Source organism: Callionymus lyra, chromosome 1 (assembly GCF_982586985.1).
Source record: "Callionymus lyra chromosome 1, fCalLyr1.hap1.1, whole genome shotgun sequence".
Classification (NCBI taxonomy): Eukaryota; Metazoa; Chordata; class Actinopteri; order Syngnathiformes; family Callionymidae; genus Callionymus; species Callionymus lyra.
The window spans coordinates 35,006,689-35,033,647 of record NC_141818.1 but is presented as its reverse complement, the minus strand read 5'-3'; the positions used below and the strand labels follow the sequence as shown (position 1 = coordinate 35,033,647).

Genomic DNA, 26,959 nt, shown 5'->3' with positions numbered 1-26,959 from the left:
CTTCCAGTTTCTTTCAGGATCAACTTTAAAATTCTGGTTCTTACTTTCAGAGCTATTCATGGTCAGACTCCTCCTTACATCAGTGATCTGATCCAGCCTTACACCCCAGCTCGGGCTCTGAGGTCTGTGGATCAGAATCTACTGATGGTTCCTGAACACGCTTCAGGACCAGAGGAGAGAAATCCTTCCAGGCTGTTGCTCCTAAGCTTTGGAACGATCTTCCTCTCTCTCTGTGTTTGATGATCTACTGACTCCTTCAAGAAACATCTTAAGACGTTTTTATTTGTTCAGGGTTTTCCTTGATTTTCTGGAACTCCTGTTGTGTTATCAGTTTTATCTTGACCTTTAAAATATATACTTTATTGAATATTGTTTTGATTGTTTGTGACCCTGGTCTGGAAAAGCGCTATACAAATAAAAATTACTTGCTTACATCATAGCATAGAAGACTGATGGAACTCCAGACACCATCCAGGTTGTTTCCTCGTCAATTGCTGAAAAGCTGTTTGTCTCAACCTCCAGGTGACTTAAAAATTCTACTTTTATCGTCCACCGATGTCGCCAGGTGACATTATGAGATTTTTCCTATAAATCACTCCTAATTCTTTTCTTTAGTTTAAGGCACCTTCTGGTATTTTATGAATAATTAAATGAAATAGTTTGAATTTTTTATCGAATCATTTGAACCAATCATGTTTATATTGAAAAGTAGATTTGTTTATTTTAATAACTAAACCATGAAATGGCTGGTACAATAATGCCACATTTCTAGATTAAAAAGCTAGAGATTATAATATTATATTTTTGAATTATTGAGATGGAAAACTCATTCATTCTTTTTTAAAAATGTCCTTTTTTAATTTGACTATTTAAAATAACTTTATACATTTTATTTGTTTAATTAAATAACTGAAAAAATAATTGAATGCTTAAAAAAACGTTGAAATAAAATGTTTCAAAGCTTCAACATGTGTCTCATGTCTCACACAGCATCTCTTCATAGAGAGGAGCTTGATTTGTCCACCACAGCATCAGATTAAGCTCAAGCAGTTTCTCAATTGTGCCGCTACTTTTAAATGGGCATTTCTTGTCTCGGCTATTCTGCCGTCAGACTTTTAATTGGTTTATACATTAAAAGTGAGACATGACTTTTCCAAATATGCGATTCGAGAAACGACGTGTTGGTCACATGACAAGATGTCCAGAAAGAAGCTCTTTATTCAAACACTAAAATACAGGTAGTTTCAGCTTATTCATTCTGCATATTTGTTCGATTATCCACCGAAAGACGAAGTCTATACTGGCCGTTACAGGACGGGAAAGATCATTTTAGAAGACACAAAGGCAACGTTTACATTTACAGAGTTGGTCAATTCTGTCAAGAAATCTAAACGCATCATCCGTTGGCTTACGATCATATAATTAAATATTCTTTAGGTTTATCATTAATCACCACCTGGTTCTCCGCTGCAGCGGTTACAATGCTGCTCCCTATCATACCACCTGGTATAAATCTCATTGTATAATGCCACACATGTGGTGAGAGGCTTTGGACACGTCCCGCTTGTGGCGAAAGCTGTCCAGTTGATCGGTTGGCAGAATTGACACTTGAAACGTGAACGTGGCCAAAAAAAGTCCTGAACAGGCAGGAAATGAACATCATCTACTTTAGGCGTCGACAAGAGAATTGCATTCATCATGGCGGTTACTATAAAAACATGAGTTCAGACCAGTAACATTTCTCGAAAGTGAAGCCAAAATACGTTTTTTGAAGATGTCTTCCTGTGAACTCGTAAAGTTCGGGAGGAAATGGCGGACGTTGAAATGAGGTCATGGTCATGTTTGTGCTACACACAAGCTTTTAGTTTGAAAACCTCTGACTGATTCCAACGACTTGTCAACTTTATGTCCTAAAAACACAGTTCACAAGTTCAATAACCCACTGACGGGCCTTTAAAAAAACGACAAGGATTTTGATGCATGTTCGAAGCCGCACGTCAATTTAACAACAGAACTCTTGATTCAAATACTTTTCAACGTTGTCATGTATTGACGAAGCTTCATGAAACGGTCTCGGAATTGGCCACTAGATGTCACTCTCCGCTCTATAATCTCTTACCACCCATTGAAACAAGATGCTTCTCTGTTTCATGAAGCTTCATGAACCCATAACGAGCTAATGTTCAACCAAACAAGAGGTTGTGAGTTGAACTTGACATGTGAAACAAAAACAGTCGTCTGGGTGTCGTACGTCTCTCTGCCTGACAGGAAGTGACATCTGAACGGCTACATGATGGCGCACTGGGTGGCGCCGCAGCAGTCTTTGATGATGGCTGCACCTGATTTAGTGATGAATGGTTTGTTGGGCGGCGGCTCGAGGGTCTGCCTCTTCGGTTTGGCAGGATCTTGGTGATGGAACGAGAAAAACCCCCGGTGAGCTTTTGTGAAGAAATCTGCTGCTCGGTTCATTAAAACACTCACTTTGTTTCGCTTTCAGCTGCTTCTCCAGCGGCATCAGCTTCAGCCGCAGGAACTCGGCCATCTCCTTGTCCTCCTCTTGCTCCCTGGGGTCCAGGAAATAAAGCCACGATCAAAAAACCGGCGTCTACGTTTATGAAACGACGTGTTTCGTTCACACCTTAGTCTTTCCACCTCGGCGTCGTCCACCAGGAAGTCCCTCTTCTGCACCAGTTTGTGGATCTTCAGGATCAGTTCTTCTTCTCGCTGCTTCTGTTTTTTTGTCTTTTCTTTCTCTGAGGGGCGGAAACGTTTGGTAATAATCGTGGACGTAAAAGCGCATCATGATCCTCATGGTATGACATTTAATATCGATTAACTTGACATTTTGTAGCATTGAATAATTTTTTTTTACACAATTTGTAAATAAAAGTTCAATTTAGGTCGTTTTTTTTCCCCCCAAAATTGAAAAAAAAAAAGATTCAAATGGACTTAAAATTGTTTATCGAATCAATAATGTTTATATTGAAAAGTAGATTTATTTATTTTAATAATTAAACAATGAAATAGTTGGTACAATAGTGACATATTTTAAAAATGTGTTTTTGAATTGAGGGACAAACTCGATTCAATCCTTTTTTTGATTTGATTATTTAAAAGAACTTCATAAACTTTATAGAAATATATTTAGTTCAATTATTTTAAAAATTATTAAATGCTTAAAAATATATATTTTTTTAGTGTAAAAAATGTTTTAGATTTTGCTGTTCTATATTAAAAAATATATTATTTTTTTGTTCAATATTTTATTTGTAGCTTTTTAAATTCAATCTAAAATGTTATTCTGTCATGAATAATTCAGTGCGACTACATTGTCATGTGATCGTGTGTGCGTCGCATGATTGGCTGAGAGTTTGATCAAGTAGCTCTTCTGGTGTTGATTATCATTTTAATGTTACATTCAAGATGCTACACATTTTAAAACATGTGTTAATTAGAACGTCAAACGATGTTGTTCTTTAATCGATTATTTAAAAAAGACAGAATTAAAGGATGCAACTAAATACGTCTTCAATATTCTGTTGCACCAACAGCGACGTCAAGACTGTATTTAAAAAAAAAAAAAAAGATTGGAGAAGATGAGTCATCGCTGCCACATGTCTATATATACAGTTTCTCACATGGCGTTGAAAAAAAAAAAAGCCCCTTGATTGACGAGTCCCGGCAGATCCTCATCTCTCGCATACGTGTCCTTGAACACGACACCAACCCTCCTCGCACAGCGTTGTCGTTTGGAAGTGTATAAAAGAAGGATATCATTGGCGTCGCCATATTTGACTTGAATGTCAATAGGATTCAATTAAAAATATCCATCATTTAAATTTTTTACACTAATATTCTGATAAAAATGTTTAAACTTGAACCTTTTAAATTCAATAGTTTGTTATTAAAAAAAAAAAAAAAGCAGACTATTACATGGTGAGTGTTGAATGTTTACCGGGGACGGTGACGATCAGCCTCAGCTCCTGCTTCAAGCTCATGATGTCCGTGCAGAGCTGGATGTCGTCCATCCTGGGAAGTGAAGCACAGACGTGACGAGAACGAGGGACGACGAATCCTGACTAAGAGTCCAGACTCGCTTTATAAACAAACACTAAAATCATCATCATGTCTCGCTGGGATCACACAGAGGCAGAGATCTTTTGTTGTTTGTTTCCTTTTCGCCTGAATGTAGTTCTTCAATATGAACACTATGTTGGTTAAAAACTATTTTTTATTGAAATGTTATTTTTCAATGACCTCTGGTGCACCAACGACTGCCCACCTCCTCCTCTGACCCTGGATGCCCTGCATCTCTGCAGACCAGTGACAGACCAGCGTCTCTGTCGTAGAGCGATGACTCATCCGACGCCTCCTCCTCCTCCTCCTCCTCACACTTGTGCAGCTGCACTTCTATTCGTGTCTCGGCGCGAACACGCATCTGTTAGTTCGACTGAAGAAAAGTTTGGCGTGTGAGCGAGTTCATCACACGCTCGTCGCTCGAAAGGTTCTCCCTGCAGAGGATCGTTGGTCGTCAGAACAGTCTCCGGTTCAATTCCCAGCCAGTGGAAAGAGACAGAGCGAGAGAGAGGAAATATTTATTTAGTCGAGTCTGTTTTCACTCTCCTTGCTTGTGTGGGTGTCGTCTGGGAACTCTAGTTTCCTCCCAAAAAACAAACCGACCGGTCTGTGTGGATGCGCTGGAAACATTTCCAGGGTGTCCTTCTACTCCCAACTACAACCTTCGTATTCTCGCATAGGATTATTAGCAGTGATGGGCTCGTGAAGCTTCATGAAACATGTTGTTTAGAGGTCAGTAGGTGGCGCCGTCAGTTTAAAAATTGTTTTCATTAGAACAGTTGCTCAAAACAAAGGAAAGTAGTGCAGAGACCGCCATCTAGTGGACTCTAAAAATAATGACACTGTTATGTGAAGCTTCATCAGACCATCACTAGTTATTTCCAAAAGAAAAGTTGACATTTTCAGTTCATTCTTACAACAAAAAAAAAGTCCAGCCTTTACTGTTTTTATCATAGTTATTGTATGGTTTATAGTTCAGTAATTCTATTCTTATTTACAATAAACCTGAAAATATTCCCTGCATTTTTGTCTTAATAATGTTTCCCACCAATAGATGGCAGCCGTCGTTATGACCTCCTCAGCTAAAGGAATAATGAAATTCTCGCGACCACTGAGGACGAGAGGATACAGTAGACTACAGCAGCTTTTAAAGCTGAAGTTTGGACATATTTTGGTTTGAAAACAATAACGCCTGTCAAGAGTGGTCTGTGGGTTCATGAAGCTTCATGAAAACACCAGAGTCAAGTACTCGACAATACTACAACTATATCCTTGTTACTACAGAATCAGGATATATCGTATTGTTGCACCTGTATCGTGATACGAATCGTATCCGCAGATTCCTGCCAATAAAGCCGCCCTAATCTTGATTAAATGGAATCACTGTTGCTAGGCAACGCTGGCCAGATAACAGACTCGGGGCGACGTGCGACTTACATGAAGCGCAGCTCCGACTCCCGGCGAACCAGGACCTCGCGCAGACGTTGGATGCGAGTCATCTCCACCTCGATCTCCTCCGGAGACATGGTGCTGTCCGCCATGCACACGTCCGAGTGACCTGAGGAGACGACACGAGGGAGGTGAAGCCACGTCACAGTCTTAGCTCAGCTCTGTGGGACTTCGAGGACAGACATGAGCTCCGACACTGACCCTGATGACCCGACGACCTCGGAACCAATTGTTCGTTCATTTGTCAAATTAATGCGTCAGATATTAGTAAGTGATGGTCTGAGGAAGCTTCATGAAGCAGTGTCATTATTCTCAGAGTCCACCAGATGGCGGTCTCGGCACTATTTTCCTTCTTTTTGAACAACTGTTCTGATGAAACATCAATTTTTAAATTGATGGCGCCACCTACTGACCTCTAAACATCATGACACTGTTTCATGAAGCTTCATCAGACCATCACTAGATATTTCTCTAAATTAAATGACTTGATTCTTTATAGAACACATTTCATGAGTTCATTTATATTGCATTTAGTTTGTTCTAATAAAATGTATATACAGTTTTATTTATGTTATTGTCTAGTTGTATTTGATAACGTATGGTTCATTTGAACTTAAATCCTATCAAGGCTCTTTTGTCTTCGTTACATTTTTATCAGCCTTAGAATAGAATGTGGCCCCTGAGAAGATGTTACTAACTGTCCTTCGATCATCAGTTTAAGTTTTTAATACTAGAATCAAATCCTTTAGTTTCTTGTCGAGCTGCATCTTTGCATCCTCAGTGGGGTTTTTATTTAATTACTTTTTTGTTTTGTATTTATGTCCCTGATTTTTGATCGTAAATATCTCACAAATCAAAGTAGTAAAAGTTTAATTATTATTTATTTGTATTTGTTTTATATTCATGTATCTAATACATTTATGTCATATTTTTCATTTTGAAAGACAAAAAAGAATCAAGTATTAAATATTTTATACGCCTATTTCTTCATCGTATTTTACTTTTCGTGAAGGCCCCATCAATGAGCCCACATTTGGCCCCGGGGGCCACAGTTCTTCAAGTCGCTCAACATTCTCATGGAAACTGCTTAACAACCCAGCGCTTGAATTTCTTGGAGGTTCATCACCGTGGTAACACCAGAACCTGCCGCGGACTTGCTGTATAGTTTCTGAGCAAACAGACCAATGGAGACTCATGAGTCCTCCGTCAACAAGTCTGCAGTGCAGCACCTTGTTGTCGTCAGCGATGGTTAACGTCTATTTTTAGGTGAAGTTATTGCTCGTTATTCTCTGACATTCCGGGCGACGCCTTCTCCTCCCTTACCATCGCTGAGAAGCGAGATCATTTACCTGCTTCGTTTACGTCAGACATTCCCTTAACACTTAAAATGTGGCGCCTGATGCTTTGTTTTTAAACATAAGTTCTTATCTGAAAAAAATGTTCTATGGTATTATGGTGGTTAAATAGAGTCGTTAAACGAGACTCAACCACCCTGTGAGATTTTGTTCTTCCGCAAGTAAAAACGACAATTACTAAACGATTACATATTTCAGGGGACCATGTTTTTGAATGCTAAACTTGCTAGTTTAGCTTTTTAATAGCAGCTTAAGCAGCCTTTACCATCCCATAACACTTTGTTTTTTTCCCCAAACGTTGAAATCTAAATCCTCTACATTTTAAATCATATTAGAAACCTACAATGTAAAATATCAAATTAAGAACATTTTAAACTGAATGCTAATCCTGATAGCTTAGCTTTTCAATAGCAGAGCATGCTGCCTTTACCAGCCCGTAACACTTTGTATCTTCTTTTTTTTTTCAAATGGTTAAAATCTAAATCATCTACATTTTAATTAATATTAGGAACCTACAATGTAAAATATTAAATTAAGAACATTTTTAAACTGAGCGCTAAACTTCCTAGCTTAGCGGTGCATTCTGTATCAAGCACCTCGTAGCACGTAGCATCTTTGTTTTCTTTTTTGTAAAGATTAAAATCTAAATTATCAACATTTTAATTCCTTCATAAAAAACACAATGTATGCATTTAACCGTTGTGTTATCTCAGGGTCAAGCTGACCCGGAGGCCAGAAAACTAATGTGTTTGTGGTATCCCTTGTGTTGTCTCTGGGCCAAAGGTGAACGACCTCCCTGGCTTCCATAAATGCATATGCAGTGGTGGAGGTTAAGGAAACACAATATTTTATGAGGTCACGAGAATACGGCAATAAAAATGTAATTTTAAAGGTATTTTTTAAGATTTATGATGGTCAAGTTGTGAAAATAAGAAGATATTGTCACGATCCACTTTGATTTTGTTTTATTTTGCCAAAGTAATTCCTGCTTCGCCACTTTCTTTTTCTTTGACAGTTGTTGGCAGAGTCGCACAGCTACTGGTGATCAATCCATCAGCCCGGACAGATTTATCCACTACGTTCTACCTGCTTGCTGTTCCAACTTGTTCCTCTGACTTTGTTGTTCCTGACGTTTTTCTAGGCAGCGTTTTTTGTCACTACTTTTTTGGTGAGTCTTTGATTTGACTGTAATTCTTCCCCCTCAGTGGATTGTGCGTCTTGCTGTTGGAATCTACCCCCTTGTTTTCCTTTCCTAAATCGTTTTTTTGTTTTTTTGTAACTTTTCTCCTGTCTGCCGTTTATTGTCTTCCGCTTGCGGTTCACCTTATTAAAGGGCATCTAATGTGTTGATTTAAGTGTCTCTTGAATTGTTCTAGGACCTCTGTTATACTCATCAGTATGTTTCTTTTTGCACGAGTCTGGATTCTCACCCTACAAATCACTCCAGCGACCAGATGTAGCGCGACAGATGTCAACATGTGACACATCCTGCACCAGACAACACAACACCCGCCACTGGGGAGCGATAGGTTCTAGAGCATGTGTGCGTTACCAAAAATAAACCGCATTTCTCCATCTCGCTGACTCGACGGGGAAGTTAAAAGTGACTTGTTTTTCCCCCTTTTGCTGGAGAAATCCCGCAGTCGTCGCAGGGAAACTGCTCGTCGCGCCACAGTTCAGAGCCACCACAGTCGCTTTTATCAACTGAGCAATAAAGTGTCAACGAGGGGCCCCCAATTTCTGGTGGAAAAAAAATGAATGAATGAATGACCCGCCCACATAATCAAACACTTTCCGAGAAAGAAAAAGTGAGGAAATAAATAAAACGATTATTAAAAATCCAATTTTTGGCCCTAAAATGTTGCTCTTTCAAGCCAGACCTTCTCAGAGAGAAAGAAATGTGAGTAGGTTTTGAATATAACAATATACTTTTTACTTTAACTCTAATTGAACCTGTTACAATTATTTTATTTGAGGACTTGCGTGTAAATTATGAATATTTATAAAGATAATAAAATATATATAAAGATTATTTCTGAGGATAAATCATGATTTAGCTTTCGTTGAAGTAGGAACATTCATTTTTAAAGGACACATTATATTGCGAGGAGACGACCCTTAAAATCATATTGTTAATTTTAAAGACAATATAAGAAGATAAAAGTTATTGTTTAACTCTGGCCTCACGAGGGCCACGTAAAGACTGGCCTGTCCCTTTAAGAACATTCGTGTGTGTCGATGTGTGTTTTCATATTTGCTGCTCAAATGGTCGATTCTTGACTGTTTACGTAGACGATGCCACAATAACGGGGCGTGTAGACATTCGACTAATGCCTTTCAGAGGCAACAGTGAACGTACAGACGAGCAAAGTTTGCTGGCATCTCGAAAATAAGAGCTGAGCCATCACATCGATGACAACACTCACCTTTATCCGTCGTCCAGGAGCTCGTTTGGGACACAGATCCGTAGCTGCGCAGCGTCTGCTCGGAGTCTGAGAAGGATTTCTTCATCTCCATGTCGAGTGTGTGGATCGTGAGGCTCGTCTTCGTCCTTTTCATACAAGACTCGAGACGCGGAGCATCTTCATTCAAACCTTTTCCTCTGGTGGAGACGGATGATGCAGCGAGCATGCGCAGTCCGCCCTGACTCAGGAGACACCCACCGACACTTCCACACACTCCTCCCAGTTAATCGATCGATTCTCTTAGGCCTGTACTGCCATCTACTGACGAAACATGGAACAACCAGTCGACTACACAAATGAAAGCAACTGACCCAACTGGGACATGAGCTGGCTTGCACGACTGGAGACCATGTAGGCAGGGACTCCCCAACGAGTAAAAATCTCGTTCTTGAGGATCTGAGTGACTTTCGGAGGTTTCGCATCTCTAAGAGAAAAAAACTCTACCCATTTGGAGTAGTAGTCCACTACAACCATCAGGACTGAGTTCCTGGCCTTGCTTAAAGGAAAAGGCCCCATGAAGTCCACACCCATCATCTCTCCTGGTGCCTTAATGTCTGGGGACTGCAGCAGTCCAGCTGGCTTCAGATTAGCATCTTTGTACTGCTGGCAGGTCTGACACGCACGAACATGACTCCATACATCCCTCCGTATAAATGGCCACCATGCCACGTCCAGTACCTTTTAATAGGGTTTTCATTCTCCCCATACAGGCCACCATTATGAAACGGACCGTCTCAAATTAATCGGAGAGAGGTTTTCACAAACGCATTTTCATGGGGGGAGCTCTGGTGCGGACTTAGTGACGGCTCCAGAGTGTCAGCGTTTATTCAAATGAAGGCTGACCACACATGAAGCTGATATCGAAGGAAATCAAAATATCTTTACTTATTAACTTAATCTTCGAAATTAAACAAAAGGCACTCCATAACGGAGGGATTAAATAAACAGTTTGTCATGAAACAAAACAACTTAAACACCAGTCCAATGTTCTTGTCCATGTTAAGGTCCGAAAAAGTCGCGTCATCAAGCGCGCAATCACTGCATCAACGACAGATTAAATCAAAAAACAAACTACTTATCGGAGTTCTGGCGTGATGAGTGAATGTCCTTTAGACAGAAAGAATAATCCCCGCTTGAATGTGCTCGGATAGTTTGTCCATCTTGATCGTTCTTCTCTTCCGTGTCTCCCCTGGTTCCATGCAGGTGTCTCCCCTCACCTCACACTCGCGTCTCCCCTCCCATCAACCCATTAAAAACACTTCCCCCCGATTTCCCCACCATTCAAAACAACAAACACAAACAGAATATACAATGACATCATGTACAGAGCATCAAACATTAAACAAAACATGCTCATATTTGCCAAAACGTATATACATATATCTTGTGACATCATGGTATGTTACAGTGAGTCAAAGAAAAAAGATGGTCGACTATAATTTTTCGGGCAAAGGCAGAGATCGGTTCGGTCGCATAAACAAGACGAACGTCGGTGCAGGCAACACTTGGTCTTTGCTGTAGATGGGGCAGAGCTTGAAGTTGCAGGGCCAGTCTGTCCAAGCGTATCGAAGGGCGGCGACCTTTGAGGTTCCCGAACAGTAAAAGGCAGACACCTCGATGGTGGTCCGTCCCATCTCTATCATGGGAGCGGGGTTCCAGTGTCCGGGAGACTCACATGGAGAGCCCTCGCAACAGATCTGCAGGAGTGCAAGAGATGTGTATATATATATATATATATGTGTGTTTTTTCAAAACGAACTTATCGAGCCTTAAGGCTCTCAACTCTTCCTTAAAACTGACTCTTGACTCTTCTAGACACCTTTCTAGTTCATGAATAAACCCTTAATGTCTTGAATGTGTGGCTATTCTCCTCCAGACATCACTTGAAAATAAAGTCAGACATCCTTCAGGTTTTTATCCTGTGAAAAGTCCTACATCTTTACTGGGTTTTTTTCAATGAAAAGGCTGACATCCTTATGATTCCGTTAGTTAGTTAATCAAAAGTTTTTCATTTAAATTCTGGCCTTCAAAAGTCATTTTCAAACTCATTCATCAACTGCAGCTTTTTAAAAATCCATACAAGAGGGACAACAAATGGACAAACTCACCTCGAAGATGGTGAGATGCTGCTGCCAGGCCCACACTTCCTGGTCGTAGATGATGTAGAAGGACCTGGAGTCCATCAGAATGTTTTGGGGGAACGGTCCGGCGAAGGATACGTCCTCATTATACGCCACCGCCCTCGCGCCCAAACTCAGCCTGTAGGCTACATCTTGTTTGTAGCGAGGATGAATCCTGAGGGAAACGATGTTGGTTATATTGGTTCTTAAACAAAGATAAAATAACTTCTCGACACCGTTGGTATCGTCTCGACACCGTTGGTATCGTCTCGACACCGTTGGTATCATCTGGTATCATTATCCGATTAGCAATATACGAATGTCAGCTGCAAATACTTGTAGTACTTGCAGTACTTGTATTCCATTTGAGTATCAACGCGTGAGAAAAAAAGTGGCACATATTTGGCTTTCATGCCCCCAGGAACTTTGGGCCAGTTCCCAAAGGGTGACATCTACAATTGCAGCAATTATCCTAAGATGCGGGCTAAGAACAATACCTCGCCCAACTGTCCACAAAGATTAGTGTTAGAGACATTTAATTTAAAAATACCATACTCTGATTGCTCCGCTCAGAGCTATGATGAAAGCAGGCATAAGAACACTAAACAAAAACTTGAGTGGTTGACGAATGCAGAACTTTATTTTAACTACTTAAAAGTGACTCTGTCTAGAGCTGCTGACTTGTCACCTCCAGACTATACTATAGAGCAGGGGTCGGGAACCTTTTTCACTCAGAGAGCCATGAAAGCAAAATATTTGGAAATTTATTTCAGTGAGAGCCATATAAATAATATTCAGACGTAAGAATCTGTCCATGACACAAATTCAAGCCCTTTTTCCTTTGTTCATCAAAATCAACAAAGAATTCAGACGGGTTCATCCCTTTCCATGCCTCCATTTCAATATGTCCATCATATTTAAATGAAGCACAAGACTAAAAATTCTCCATTTCTGTGATCATGAAAGAACAAAAACAAATGAAAACATGAATTCAAAATAACAGTTTATATTTGTTAATTTTAAACATGTCTGATATGAATCACACAAGTGGATTAATTAAATTTCAGATGAAGTTTAACGAGAATAAAACTGTTCATCAGTAACTTCACATCATCATCGCTTTGTCTGATCGTCTCTGACGTCATTAGAATGTGTGTCTCACCTGCACCTGTTTAACGCGTTTGTGTTTCTGCGTATTCTTATTACATTCGTGAGATAAAGGTAATTTACAAATAGTCATCATGTGATGGTGTATTAATACAAGTGTGTTTTAAGGACCGCGATCACAAAAGGAAAACCCCTGAGTTATCTATCATAACCTCAGGTTCTACGAGCTTCGCTATTGGTTTACCCCGAGGCACCGCCTCGTCTCTGAGAAAGCTTAATGAACTCGCCACCCAGCAGGGGGCAGTCCACTTCCTATAAAGGCGGGAAGCACCCGCCGCACTTTCTCCAACTGAAAACTCAGCGAGAAGGGCGGCCGCTGGGCGACGAGGTTGGAGGGCTTCGCACCAACTCGTAGAACCTGAGGTTATGATAGATAACTCAGGGGTTCTACGTCATTGGTGCTCCGCCCTCCAACGGCTTCGCTATTGGTTTACCCAAAAGGCGAAGCCTGACGGGATAAATGTACCCCCAGCTGGACGCCGGTCCTGGAGCAGCATCGCTAGGGCCCCGCCGGCCCAGGGTCCAAAACCACTTGAGCCGTGGGCCCTGAGGGGGGCACAGCAGCGCTCAAAACAGTATGAGCTACTGATCCCGCCGTTACGTCGAGGAGATAGGCCTTAGCGAAGGTAGACATGGACGCCCAAGAGGCAGCTGAGCAGATACCCTCTGCTGCCACACCCCGCAAAAGAGCCACTGAGGCTGCCACGCCACGGGTGGAATGTGCCCTCAGACCGCTAGGAGCAGATCCACCCGCTGCTCGGTAGGCCCGGATAATGGCCGATCTCAACCAATGAGAGAACCTCTGGGGGGAGACCGCCTCTCCCCGCCGGCATCTACCGTGGCAGACAAAGAGGGCATCAGAGCGCCTAAACTCGGCTACCCGCCGCAAGTAACAGGCCAACGCCCTCACTGGACACAACAGGTGGAGACGTTCCTGACCCGGGTCCGAGTGGGGCGGCGGGTGAAAGGCCCGCAGCGTGAAGGTCGTCGCCCGGAACAAGGAACTCAGAATCTTCGGGCGGAACGCTGGGTTAGGACGCAAAGACACCGAAGACTCCTCGACGCCAAAGGAAAGACACTCAGGGCTAATGGAGAGGGCACAAAGCTCACTTGCTCTCTTCGTGGTTGTTAGTGCCAGAAGGAGCGATACCTTGAAAGACAAGATATCCAGTGGGACTTGGTCAAGAGGCTCGAAGGTCGGGCCTGTGAGAGAGTCCAGTACCAACTGGAGATCCCACTGAGGGCTGGAAGGCCTTGCAGGAGGTCGAAGCCTGCAGGCACCCCGCAGGAAACGCGCCACCAAGGGGTGGGCGCGAACCGAAGCACCCTCAAAACCGACATGCCTCGTCGCTATGGCTGATGCGAACACTCTCAGTGTCGCCACAGTCCGCCCGTTATCCAGCAAATGTTGCAGGAAAGACAGTATAGCGGAGACGAAACAAGAGCTGGGGTCCAAGGACCTGTCTGAACACCAGCGGGAGAAAATCCCCCACTTTGAGGCATAAAGCCTGCGTGTTGACGGGGCCCGGGCGTTCTCCAGCGTGTGGAGAACGTCCGGGTCCAAAGTCCCGATCAGCTCGTCCCGTGCAGGAGCCACACCTTGAGAGGCCGGCCCAGCACCGGGGGCGCTGTGAGAGTCCCCCCCGCCTGACACAGGGTAGCGGGGCCCCAAGGGATGGCCCACGGGGCCCGACCGCCATGCGCACCAGCTCTGGGAACCAGAGCGCCCTCGGGGAGTCTGGTGCTACTAGAATTAACCTCAGCCCCCCCCCGCCTCATCCTCCGAATCAAGGGGAGAAGGAGCCGCGGAGGAGGGAAGGCGAACAGCAGACCGACCGGCCACCTCGAATGGGCTAAAGCGTCCACGCCTAGTGGGGGGAAATCCGAAGCCCTGAGGGAGAACCAAAGAGGGCATTTGAAGTTCTCCTTGCTGGCGAAGAGGTCTGCAACCGGGTGACCGAATCGAGACCAGATCTCGCTTGCCACTGCCTCGGACAGACCCCCATTCGTCCTGGACGGCCCTGAGACGACCAAACCATCTCTGAAGCTCCCTCATGTGCAGCAAGCCCAGCCGAACAACCGTGTGGGAGGCGCGCGTATCCTTCCTCCGAGTTCAACAGTACCCCCAGGTAAACTAGCTGTTGAACTTGAGTCAGAGCGCTCTTGCTGAGGTTCACTGTGAACCCCAGGGTGGCAATATGGCTCAACACCTTCTGTGTGTGAGCGTAACTTTCTGCCTCTGACCTGGCAAGGATCAACCAGTCGTCCAGATAGGTCAAGATCCTTACCCCACTCACTCTCAATGGCTCCACTGCCGCTTCCACACACTTGGTGAAGGTCCTGGGTGCCAGAGAGTAGCCGAACGGGAGTCGAGTGTATTGAAACACCCGACCCTCGAGGGCGAAACGCAAGTACTTTCGATGTCTCTTGATCGGTATGTGAAAGTACGCGTCGGTCAGGTCGATAGATGTCATCCAATCTCCTGGACTTACACCTGAAAGCAGTTTCTTGACCGTCAACATGCGAAACGGGCGGGTAGCTATGAACTTGTTCAAATAGCTGAGGTCCAGAATGGACCTCCAACCCCCGGTCTTCTTCGCCACGAGGAAGTACCGGGAGTAAAACCCTGTCATCATCTCGGCTGCAGGGACCAGTTCTACGACCTCCTTCTGCAGCAGAGTAGACACCTCATTTCTCAAACAGGATAATTTCTCCTGCTCCGCCATACGCGTCCAGAGAATCCCTGAAAAACGCGGGGGTTGACGGGCAAATTGTAGCGCATAGCCCCGCCTGATTACTCCCCCCAGCCAAGTGGGTCTTAGAAGTAAAACCAGGCGACTCCAAGCCGAATAATGTTCTGTCAGAACCGCAGCCCTGGCGAACCTTGGGTAGGGCGGGCCGTAGACGAAAGGGCATCACACAAGCCGCGTTTCTATCTCTTGAATCCACAGAGCATGTACTCGAGTTGGATTCACTAGAACCCCCACTCTCATACATAAAAACCGGCTCTGTGGGAGAAGCGCGCAAGTGCGCGTGAGACACCTCAGATGCGCGTCGTGCGTGTTCCCTTCCCTGCTGCTGAACCTGGCGACGCTCGCTCGTCGCCCGCCGCGGCTGTTGCCGTTGCTGCTGGTGCTGCTGGGGCGGCTGGCTCTGGTGACGCTTTCCCCCCGCACCAGCTGATGGGGCCGACGAACGGGCTCTCCGTCTCCGAGCGCCGGACCCCCGTCGCGCCTCGTCCTCACGTCCATGCAGGTGATGGCGGAGCTGCGCTGACTCCTGCTGCGCTGCCTCCTGCCGGGCCACGACGTTCCGGAGCTCCGGACCGAACAGGGAGTCCTCCGTTATTGGTCCGTCCAGGAGGAGCCTCCGGTCTCTCTCCGGCAGCGCTGTGGCCAGGTCTAGCCACAGGTGCCGGTGGCCCAGCTGTCCAGCGTCGCGTAGTCCCCCTCCCAGGATCGCGTACGCCTGCGACATCCGGAGGAGCGCAGCCACCGAGTCCTTGACTTCCTCCAACTCCGAAGGTCCAAGGTCGTCTCGGTCCACGGTGAGCCTGTCGAGCGCACCGCACAGGAGAGCCATGTTGTTTGCGAGGGAGACCACCTGCGTCCCCCCCTGTAGGATCTGTTAAACAACATTGCCGTCAACCTGTCTTCAGCTCTAGGCAGAGCTACAGGGCGGCCTGGCCACAGTCGAGCTCCCGGGTCGAGGGCGGCACGTACCGTATCCGAGGGCTCCGGGACACCGCGCCGCCAGTCCACCCCGTCCACACGGCAATAGGGTCTGTAGGATCCTACGGGAGGCCCTGAAGCCATGGGAGAGGCAGACCCTCGCCACGCGTAGCCCCAGATCTCGTCCAGCTTAGGACAGATAACCCCCGGAACCGTAGGCCTGTGCGCTTCGTTCCGCCCGACCTTCACTCCGCATGTAAACGGTGGTGGCGCGAGTGGAGGTGCGGGGGGGAGCTCGACCTCCATGCGATTCGCCGCGGTGGTGAATATGCGCGGCAGGACGTCAAGCGGGTAGCGAGGAACCGGCCCGGCTCCCCCGACCGCTTCGACGTCCCCCGGCTCGGAACCGAACAGGGTGCTCGGATCCGCCTCATAACACCGCCGGTCGTCCTCCTCATCGTAGTCGGCCCACGACCTGGCTGGAGGACGCGGCGTGCGCCGACGGGCCTCGTATGCTCCCCGTCTCCTACGGACCTCCTCGGGAAGCATACGGCAGGCCCCACAATCCGCAAACGCGTGATCTGGGCCTAGGCAGATGAAGCAGAGAGCGTGTGTGTCCCCCCTCCCCAGGGGGGTGTCAAACGTTAGGCACAAAGACACATCTACGTCCACGTTCATGCTCACGTCCGCCATGCTGTATCCAGGAGCTTTCTCGCTGAGTTGAAAATGGAGAAATTGCGGCGGGTGCTTCCCGCCTTTATAGGAAGTGGACTGCCCCCTGCTGGGTGGCGAGTTCATTAAGCTTTCTCAGAGACGAGGCGGTGCCTCGGGGTAAACCAATAGCGAAGCCGTTGGAGGGCGGAGCACCAATGACGTAGAACCAGCATTTGTTGCGCTTTCATTGAAACCTGCAGCTTAACTTTGATGGACCTGACGTCATGTTTCTGTGACTCTCGTAGAGAAGAACCTGAAGCGATCAAACGCGCATTATTTTGTTCGATATATTATTTAAAAAAAACAAGCTTATAATTCTATATCGTTTTTCTGAATTGCGTAAAATGACTGTCGCACGTTTTGCTCTTTTTATTCTCGATTCATATGATCATTTCCGTGCGTTCAGTGGAAGAGGCAGGAGCTCTGATTGGCTGCTGTGCATGTCAATCAAATTTTCAAGCAATCGGCACAATAACCATTTGATTGACATGCACAGCAGCCAATCAGAGCTCTCTTTACTATTTTCTTATATCATATTTTATTAAATCACGCGATCTACTCGCAACAGCTTCGATCGCGATCGACGTATTGCCCACCCCTGAAACAAGTGATAATATTTTATGTTTTATCTGAAAAGCCGAAATCTGCGAGCCAGATGCAACCATCAAAAGAGCCACACCTGGCTCGCGAGCCATAGGTTCCCGACCCCTGCTATAGAGACTAGACTATACTTAACCATTCCATCTTGATGTGAGTGAAATTGATGATATTGTTCTTTGGGAATTAGACTATTTAGTGAAAATAGTGAAATAGAGACTGAAATACTGTAAGAGGGAAGAAAGTACTAGATTAAGAGATAAATGCAAAGAAACACTAAGGCAAAAAAAAAAAAAAAAGGTTGAATAACCTTTAAGTCATACTCTTTGTTGCGGCTTCCAAACACAAACTTTTCGCCGCTGAGAGTATGAGGTTGGGTCCTCAGGTACGTAGATTTATGACGCGCTTTGGTTTCCTTGTGATAACAGATACGCCGAGATCCAGATATGCTTTTGGTGCATTTATTGTTATCCAAACAGCACAGTGTAGCGTGTAGAGTGCAGCGTTGAAGCCTGTAGCGTTGAAGCCTGTAGCGTTGAAGCCTGTAGCGTTGAAGCCTGTAGCGTTGAAGCCTGTAGCGTTGAAGCCTGTAGCGGTCAACAAAAATTACGGCTACTTCCAACCTTGACTCTCTCTCTCTCTCTCTCATCTGCGTCACCTGTGAGTGCCCACCTTTACGCACACACCTCCGCACGCACACACGCCTACTCCCATGTGAACCGCCCCCTCTGCAACACACACACACTCAAACACACCGTGCAGCACATCTTCAGCCTGTATGTCTCTTACACACCAGCCCCTAATTATTAGGACTCACATAATAATTCACATTTCAAACACAATAGGAGAAATAATAAATCATATCAATTTCAACGAAAATGCAAAAAATGTCTAATTAATTGCTCAAGTCCATGAAAAGTCATTATACCAAATATTCCTTCTTCTGGTCGTCATGACCAATTAGTGCAAAGTCCAGCACAAGTAATAAAGACAAAAACAAAAACAAAACACAAAGTCCATATAGAGGTCAGCAATGTCCTCATGCTGCCTCCTCCTTCTCCAGCAACAAACACACCTTGGATACGGGTCTGTCCAAACAATTTGTTCTCGTCTTAATCCGAATTTGACGCACAAATCCCTTGCAATCCGGAAAAGTTTGCAAGACACGTCCCATAATCCAAGAATTACGAGGTGCAGTACTGTCCATAAGCAAAATTAGATCTCCTGCGACAAGGTTTCTCTGGACTCCAGTCCATCTCTGTCGCTCCTGTAACAGAGGCAGGTACTCCTTTGTCCAGCGCTTCCAGAACAGATCTGTTACTGTGCCACTTGGTCAAACAGAATCCCCCTTTAGCGCACAGAGACATGAGCTCATGACAGAGGGTCAGTGCTTCCTCCTCTGTTGCAACTGCCACCAAACAATCATCCACATAAAAGCAGTGCTGCAGCTTGTCCACTGTCTCCTCCTTATGCTCATGTCCAAAATCCTCTGCACATTTCTTGAGGGCAAAGTTGGCGCAGCTAGGGGAGGATGTAGCTCCGAAAAGATGTACCTTCATCCTGTATTCACATGGTGCTTGGTTCAAGTCTCCTTGTGACCACCAGAGGAATCGCAGCAGATCAGTATCATCTGGGGGCACTTGCACCTGGTGAAACATAGCTTCTATGTCAGCCATGATGACGACAGGTTCCCTCCTGAACCTGGTCACAACTCCAATCAGTGAGCTGGTTAGATCGGGCCCTTGCAACAGCTCTTCATTTGGAGATTGTCCTTTGTAACTGGCACCACAATCAAAAACAACTCTGAGTTTTCTCTTTGTCGGGTGGTAGAAACCATGGTGCGGTATGTAACAGACCCTGCCATCACTTCTTTCCAGCTCTGCATCAGGAACCCTTTCAGCATAGCCTTTACCAAGCAGATCATTAATAAAGGTGTTATACTCCTTGTAAAACACTGGATCCCTCTGGAGCTTCCTCTTCAGATGGTTTTGACGCTGTTCCACCACTTTCCTGTTATTTGGCATGCAGACGTTTGAATTTTTCAAAGGCAGGGCAACCTGGTAATGCCCATTGACCCGTTTGGCTGACTTTGTGACCATGTCCATGAACCTCAGGTCTTCCCTGGACAGACCCACTTGTTCCTCCACAGCAGATTCTGGAAAGTCCATTTTAAATTGCTGTTGCCACAGTTCATCCAAATTTACAATGGACACACGGTTCACCGTTACTGGCTGGTCACAGTAATTGGCCTCTCCACCGTTTCCTGTCAGTGGTCCATTTACCGTCCAGCCCAGCACCGTCCTTATAGCGTAGGGTCCATTGTGCTCACTGCGGATGACTTCCAGCGGTTCCATGGCTCGTGGAACATTCGTTCCAATCAGCAACTCAATTCCAGCCTCAATCTGTGGTAAGGAGATGTGTCTTAAATATGGCCACCTTGTCAGATCCTTATTTGTGGGTATGTTTGCTTTGTGGACTGGCATTGACAACTGAGTGTACGCTTTTGGCAACTCAATGAAGCTGTCATCTTCAAGTGCTGCCACCTCCAGCTCTGGCACAATGTAGCTACTGACCACCTTCTCCTGCCCCATGGTCCTGAGAAGAATGTTGGCTCTCTTCCCAGACAAATTGAGCTTCTGCTTCAGACTCTCAGTACAGAACACTGCAGTACTTCCCGGGTCCAAAAAGGCGTATGTGAGAATGACATTATTGCCCTTCTTCGCCTTCACTTGGATCGGCACGATAGGAAGCTTGCAATCTGTCTCACCAGCCCCTGTAAGCCCACTGGAAACCAAAGTGTCGTCCACTGTAACCTGGATGCTTCTCTCAGCCGGTTCTGCTGTTGCCACTCTATCCTTATGGAGCACAGTTGGATGTCTTAGGCCACACTTCGAGCAGGAAATCTTCCTTTGGCAATTTTTGCTTATGTGTCCTATACACAGGCAGCGAAAACAAGCACCATTTTCCTTCAGGAAGTCAATTTTCTCCTTGTGTGCCATTTTTTCCAACCGAGCACACACATCCAATGTGTGTCCTCCAGTGCAGCAGGGACAGATCTTCCTTGCTGGTGGTTTTATGTTTGTAGCTTTATTCACAGGTTGAGCTGTTCTCTCCACATGATTCACTGTGGTAGCGAAGCTGGTTCCTCTGATGCTGGTGCGAGGGGGTGGTTTGTGTTTCATTTGTTTAGTTGTCATAACAGTGTCCTGAATGTTTCCAAACACAGGGTCTGTCAAGATTTTTACTTGTTTTTCAACAAAGTTGGTAATGTCCACAAACCTTGCTCTCCTATTGTACCTTTCCTGCAGGTCACATGCGTCGCACCTCCAGCGGTCTCGGAGTTTGTACGGCAGTTTTTTGATGATTTCCACCATGTTTGTGGGTGTGTCAAGATCATTTAAATACTGCACATCCTCCAAAGCGTTGCAGCATCCACGCAGAAAGAGGCCGTACTCCTGAAGGGCTTTCCCATCTTCTGCTTTAATAGTGGGCCATGACAAAGCTCTCTCCATGTATGCGGCTGCCACCTTTTGCTCATTGCCATAGTGTTCTTTCAATAGAGCCTTCGCCTTCACATATCCTCTGCTCGACTCCATGTGCTTACAGCTCCTCACTAGTCCCTTTGCATGCCCTTTGGTGTATTGTTCAAGGAAGTAGAGTCTGTCACAGTTGTTACTGGTGTTTCGCTCAACTCCATTTTTAAATGCTTTAATAAACGAATGGTATTTGAGTGGGTTACCATCGAAAATGGGAATTTCCCTTTTTGGGAGTGCTGAGAGGCATTGTTGTTGCATCAAGAGTGTTGAAATTTCATTTTGTTTTCTCATTATGTTCAGCACACTGTCGTTTTGTGATGCATCAGTTTGTGTGACATTAGTCACAGGATCTTCAGGAATTGTAAGATAACGTTGGAGCATGTAAGAAGGATCTGGGAGATGTTTTATGTCAGGTAAGTAAGTGACTTTAGGCGTCACAACTGTCTGTGTGGTTTCAATTGCATTGGGTTTTAGTTGTTGTTTTGAGCATGTCTTTTCATAGTATGAGTTCATCCCGTCTGAAACCTTTGACTTTGATTTACTGCCGACACTGCTTTGTGATTTTATAACACATTTCCTCAGCGATTTTATTCTCCAGTAAAAGCTGTTCTCTTCTTTTGCGTAACTTTAACTCCTCTTCATCCAATGCATGTTTTTCCTTTAATGCCTTTTGTCTTGTTGCCAAAATTGCAAGATTTGTTTCCGTTTTTAAGCGAGCAGATGAGCGTGAAGCTAAAGATGAGGAATGATGTGAGCGCGATTTCTTGGTTGCATTTGAGATGCTGTCACAGGGCTGTAGTTCATCCTGAGGATCTTGTTCAGTGGTAACAGGTACTGGAGGGTCAGCAACAGACAAATTCTTGCTTTTTTCGACAGGAATTTGTACTGCATAATTTATTTCCTTTGTTGGTTGCTCAGAAGTATTTGTATGTAGTGGTAATTCATTTGAGTTTTCATGCGGATTTTCCTTTATCCATTTTTCCACACGTTCCTTGAATGCATCACTGTAATCCATAATGCTAGAAAACCACTCTTTTTGTTTTTTATGTTCATCATCGGGAATAAGTTGCAATACTTCGTTGTGCAGGTCAGTGGCCTTTTTACACAGTGCATTCAAGTTATTCAGTTGTGATGGGATTTCAGTTACATTTTCTTTTGATTTCATGTGCGCTTTAATTTGCGGAATAAGCTCTTTGATTTTATTAACGGCACTTTTGCGCTCATTCTGCAACCGTTCGATTTTATTTTCCATAGCTTTGGCCGTCAGTTTAATTTCCCTCTTTTCACGTTCCATGTTTGAACATTCAGCATCGGCGTTTATTTGACTCATTTCCGTTGGATTGTATTTTTGTATGTAGCAAAACAATCATATTTCATTCAAGAGCGTATTCAAATCCATCCATAGCATTTCAATTCATTGACAGAGCAGATTCGATCCAAGAATTTCAACAATGAGTAGGTCTTGAGACAACATCAGCCGCCACATTCCACAAAGTCCTGACGTCACAATCCAATAAAGCACAGAGAATATGCGCCACCATCATTGCGCCAATGCAACCAGCGTAACATCCATTTAATACATTGTCCTCACTTGACACAATGCATTCCAATTGAAGCGGATTCCTTAATCCACAAACATTAACAGGTTCAGGCCTACCTGTTCCCAGGTGAATGGATGGCGTGGTGTGGCACTTATCTCAGGCTGGTCGGTGCGTGACGACTTGGTTCTTTGATGCGGCTTGATGATTTCCATTCTACGCCATTTTTTGTTGACAAATGTTGCGGCTTCCAAACACAAACTTTTCGCCGCTGAGAGTATGAGGTTGGGTCCTCAGGTACGTAGATTTATGACGCGCTTTGGTTTCCTTGTGATAACAGATACGCCGAGATCCAGATATGCTTTTGGTGCATTTATTGTTATCCAAACAGCACAGTGTAGCGTGTAGCGTGCAGCGTTGAAGCCTGTAGCGTTGAAGCCTGTAGCGTTGAAGCCTGTAGCGTTGAAGCCTGTAGCGTTGAAGCCTGTAGCGTTGAAGCCTGTAGCGTTGAAGCCTGTAGCGTTGAAGCCTGTAGCGGTCAACAAAAATTACGGCTACTTCCAACCTTGACTCTCTCTCTCTCTCTCTCATCTGCGTCACCTGTGAGTGCCCACCTTTACGCACACACCTCCGCACGCACACACGCCTACTCCCATGTGAACCGCCCCCTCTGCAACACACACACACTCAAACACACCGTGCAGCACATCTTCAGCCTGTATGTCTCTTACACTCTTGAACCTTAGTTTCCACAACTGCATATGAATAACATAGAACAGAAACCCCAACACACCGTTCGTATGTTACTTACGTGCCATAGGGTGAAGCATAATCTGGAAGATCCATGGCCACAGCCATGAACGTCTTTGGCATGCGTTTGTTTGGCACAAAACCAAAGTCTGCGGTTTGGTGCCACCGGATTTCCGGGAAGCCGTCGTCCTTGCTGCCTTTTTTATACCCGGAAAGCTGCGTGGAGATAAAATGTGTGAGATCCACAATAGCATCTTTGAAATGTAAACATTTGCACCTGAACAAATCCGAAGGGAAAGTCGATCTCCGTCTGGCCGCCAGAACCTTGATGGAACTTCTTCCTCCAGTCGTCAATCATGGCAGGGAAAGAGCAGTTGTACTCATGACGGTGATACTCTGCATTTCTTTCCCCTGAGAGAGAGTAACATCAAGTTGTGCCGTCACAGAGTTGATGTGTGTGGTCTTTACCTTCGTACCACAGGACTCCCTTGATGGTCATGTTGACCAGCGGGTGGATCATGGCGTTCCAGAGCACACTGTTGTTGTGATCACTGGACAAGAGAGGAAGGAATCACAACTGTGGGAACCTGAGAGTAAATTAAAGACATCACGGGTTCTTACTTCACTGCTACCGAGTCAAGTCCGCAGCGCCGAAGAGCTCTGGACGACGACCACGCCTCGATGGGTGACCCGCCCGAGCAGGACTCCACCAGACCGATCGGGTACTTGAGTACGTCGTACATGTAGCGTCCGAACAATCCGCAAACAGCCGAGAAATCTGCCAAATTCTCTGAAAAGCAGTATTAGAAAACATTATCTATTGATTTAATTAATATCATATTTTTTTTTTTCTAAATGTACAAATAACACATTGTTAGATTGGAAATTATTCTACACTATACGTATACGCCATAAGTTAAATTAATGCTAAAAAGATGATCAAAATATAGAGTATAAAATACTAGCCTCATCTAAGAGCTTAAACGTTTAAATACACATTCACAACCAACATTTCACTTTCATACTGATATACACTGTGTCAAGGGTAGCTTGAAACAGACTAGAGATTATTCAGCGATTTAATGAAGGACTGTCTGTCTGCTCTGTTCACACCTGTGGACGTGAAATAAAAGGGCAACACGGAACACACCCAAAAAAGGGGGGCTGGAAGACAAAGGAACTTGCCCACACAACAGGCAAGGAAGGAAGTTACTCTCCAGGTGACTCGAAACAGGAGTTAACATAAAAGAACCACTGCCCCGGAATAGGCGACCCCCTGGACAGGAAACTTTCCCTTAAATGTAGAGACGACCCATAACCCAAGACCGTCTTTCCCGGAGCTATTGACCTGTACAGCTGCCGGCAAAGAGCGAGTCCGATCGATCGTAAAAGTTTCTATGTTTGTTTGTTTTGAAGCGGTAAATAAACGACCGTACACTCTGAATTGATCCTTTTTTCTCCATAAAGCAAAGTATTAAGACCCGGAGGTGACGTCGTGTTGGAGCGACGGAATCGGACTCCGGTTTTATCCGTTTTAACATTAAACATATATTCATGTTTTTTCATTTTTGTGTTGCAAATAAACAAGCTAGGCTATGTAGTATGATGTGTACTAAAAGGCTATGTATGAAAGAATATTGAATTATAAGAAAGATAAAGCGTTTCTGGACTAGACGTGTTTCTCAGATCAATCATATGGAAACACAGTGATTGTAGTCGATGAAACAAAGAAAGATAATGTTACCCGGTGTCGGTACCGCCCAGGAGATGTCCACACCCTCCAGATCTGTCAGCTCGATGTCACTCCGCCGTAAAGACGCCATAAACGGCCTGACTTGATGGTACGTGGAAGAAGTATTTATCTCCATCGATGAGTTGAAGATCTATTGAGGACATGTTTCTATTGTTAGGAATGTGTGAATTACAGGAACACAGGAACTCTTACAAACCTCGGACATCTTGAAATACATGTTGCTTTGACCTCCGCACAGCCAAACGTCCCCGAACAACACTTCTCTCAAAACGGCGGTGCTGTCGTGATCGTGGACGGTCAGATTGTAGGGGCCACCAGGTGACACTGGATCAAGGACGGCCCTCCAGATACCTAAAAAAAAAAAAAGACCATGAGATTAAAAGTACATTTTTGAAACAAAGTTTTTGTAACAATATTTACATTTAGTTTTCTTGTATCTTAACTATGAAGATAACAAGTGTACAATGTAAGAACCATAATATTAATAATAATGTATCAAATATTTAATAAAGTGATGGAGAGATTGTGCTGAAAACAGAATTCAAATTTAATTCATTTTAATTACGTTTTCTAGACTGGACTAGCAGGACTCATACCTCCCTTAACGGTGATCATCGAGGATTGTTGTGTGACTGGTCCTGTCAGGGTAAGAGAGAGTTCCGCACCTTCACCTGCATAACCCCAGACCACTGCTCTCTGAGGAGCCTTCTGGAGAACCATGTGGTCCCCAAAGTAAGAGGAGAACCTCAAGTGCCCAGCTGCAGCACAGAGACACAAACAACTATCACTGACAGACGTTAAAACATGTTGTTTTTAAGACAGAATTATTTGGGACTCTAAGTGCTCCTGGCAATTAAAAAAAAGAAGTTGTTATATTAAAAATGATAAGAGATTCAAACTCACCACAGCTCTGAAAAAAAGCCAACCCTAGAAAAACGCCTTCAAAGAACATGATGACTATCGGCCACTATCAGGAGAACTGAATCGTTTGTTTCCCTCTTGTAAATTAATGAAACCTTTGGCTCATCCCACTTCTGATTCAACCAATGAAGCTGCGCGTGGTGGATCACTTGTCTTTTATTTTGTAGGATTCTGCATGTAAATCAAAATACTGTTCAAGGATGAATCGCTCACACACTTGTTGCTTTCGCTCTCATTGCAGTCCTCGAGGCATCACACAATTCCCCTAAACATATACAGAAGGGTGATCATATATATACCAAGGAACATATTAATAAAATGATAACAATTCACGAAAGAATATCACACATACCTGCATGTAAATCAAAATACTGTTTGAGGATGAATGGCTCACACACTCGTTGCTTTTGCTCTAGAAACACCACACAACAAATATATAAGTTACACGATAGAAAATAAAACAAACATATACAATTAAACGGCTACTAAACAAAAGAGAATATAAAGTACGACAACTGAATGAAAAAGGTGTTTCTGACACAGAGCGATCCCATCCTCCAAACTCATTGCAGAAAAAACAATATTTTTAAAGTAGGTGGCACTGTTACCCCATTTTAGTGAATGTAATGCACAGTCCTTCACTATGTTACATACACCCCCCTTAAATTCTGCTAAAACTGGGTAACAGGGACCAACCATAACAATATGTAAAAAAAAAAACACTTGAAGGAACAATATTACATTAGACAAAAAAGACCTCAGTGCAGCATATTGAGCTGCTGACTCTTCCGTTGGAAGCAAGAAAGTCAAAGATTGGCCTGATCCTTTGCTCAACTTTGACTCATA

The 26,959-nt window shown here is 44.5% G+C and overlaps 2 protein-coding genes across 2 annotated transcripts; both read right to left on the bottom strand.

The window, feature by feature from the left end:
* Positions 1-1,200: 1,200 nt before the first annotated feature.
* Positions 1,201-9,469, bottom strand: bmerb1 (bMERB domain containing 1). The gene is made up of 6 exons (XM_087804675.1): positions 9,308-9,469; positions 5,515-5,635; positions 3,956-4,029; positions 2,639-2,753; positions 2,482-2,564; positions 1,201-2,405 (listed from the first exon to the last, which is right to left on the bottom strand). The coding sequence occupies exons 1-6, from the start codon at positions 9,438-9,440 to the stop codon at positions 2,287-2,289; spliced, it is 645 nt and encodes a 214-aa protein (XP_087660801.1). The 5' UTR covers positions 9,441-9,469; the 3' UTR covers positions 1,201-2,286.
* Positions 9,470-9,634: 165 nt separating this feature from the next.
* LOC148089221 (sialate O-acetylesterase-like) lies at positions 9,635-26,680 on the bottom strand. The gene is made up of 11 exons (XM_087786015.1): positions 26,653-26,680; positions 25,789-25,950; positions 25,389-25,543; positions 25,184-25,322; positions 24,061-24,229; positions 23,908-23,990; positions 23,717-23,850; positions 23,501-23,655; positions 11,455-11,641; positions 10,831-11,043; positions 9,635-9,958 (listed from the first exon to the last, which is right to left on the bottom strand). Exons 1-11 carry the CDS (start codon positions 26,678-26,680, stop codon positions 9,635-9,637), a joined length of 1,749 nt encoding a protein of 582 aa, XP_087642141.1.
* Positions 26,681-26,959: the final 279 nt, after the last annotated feature.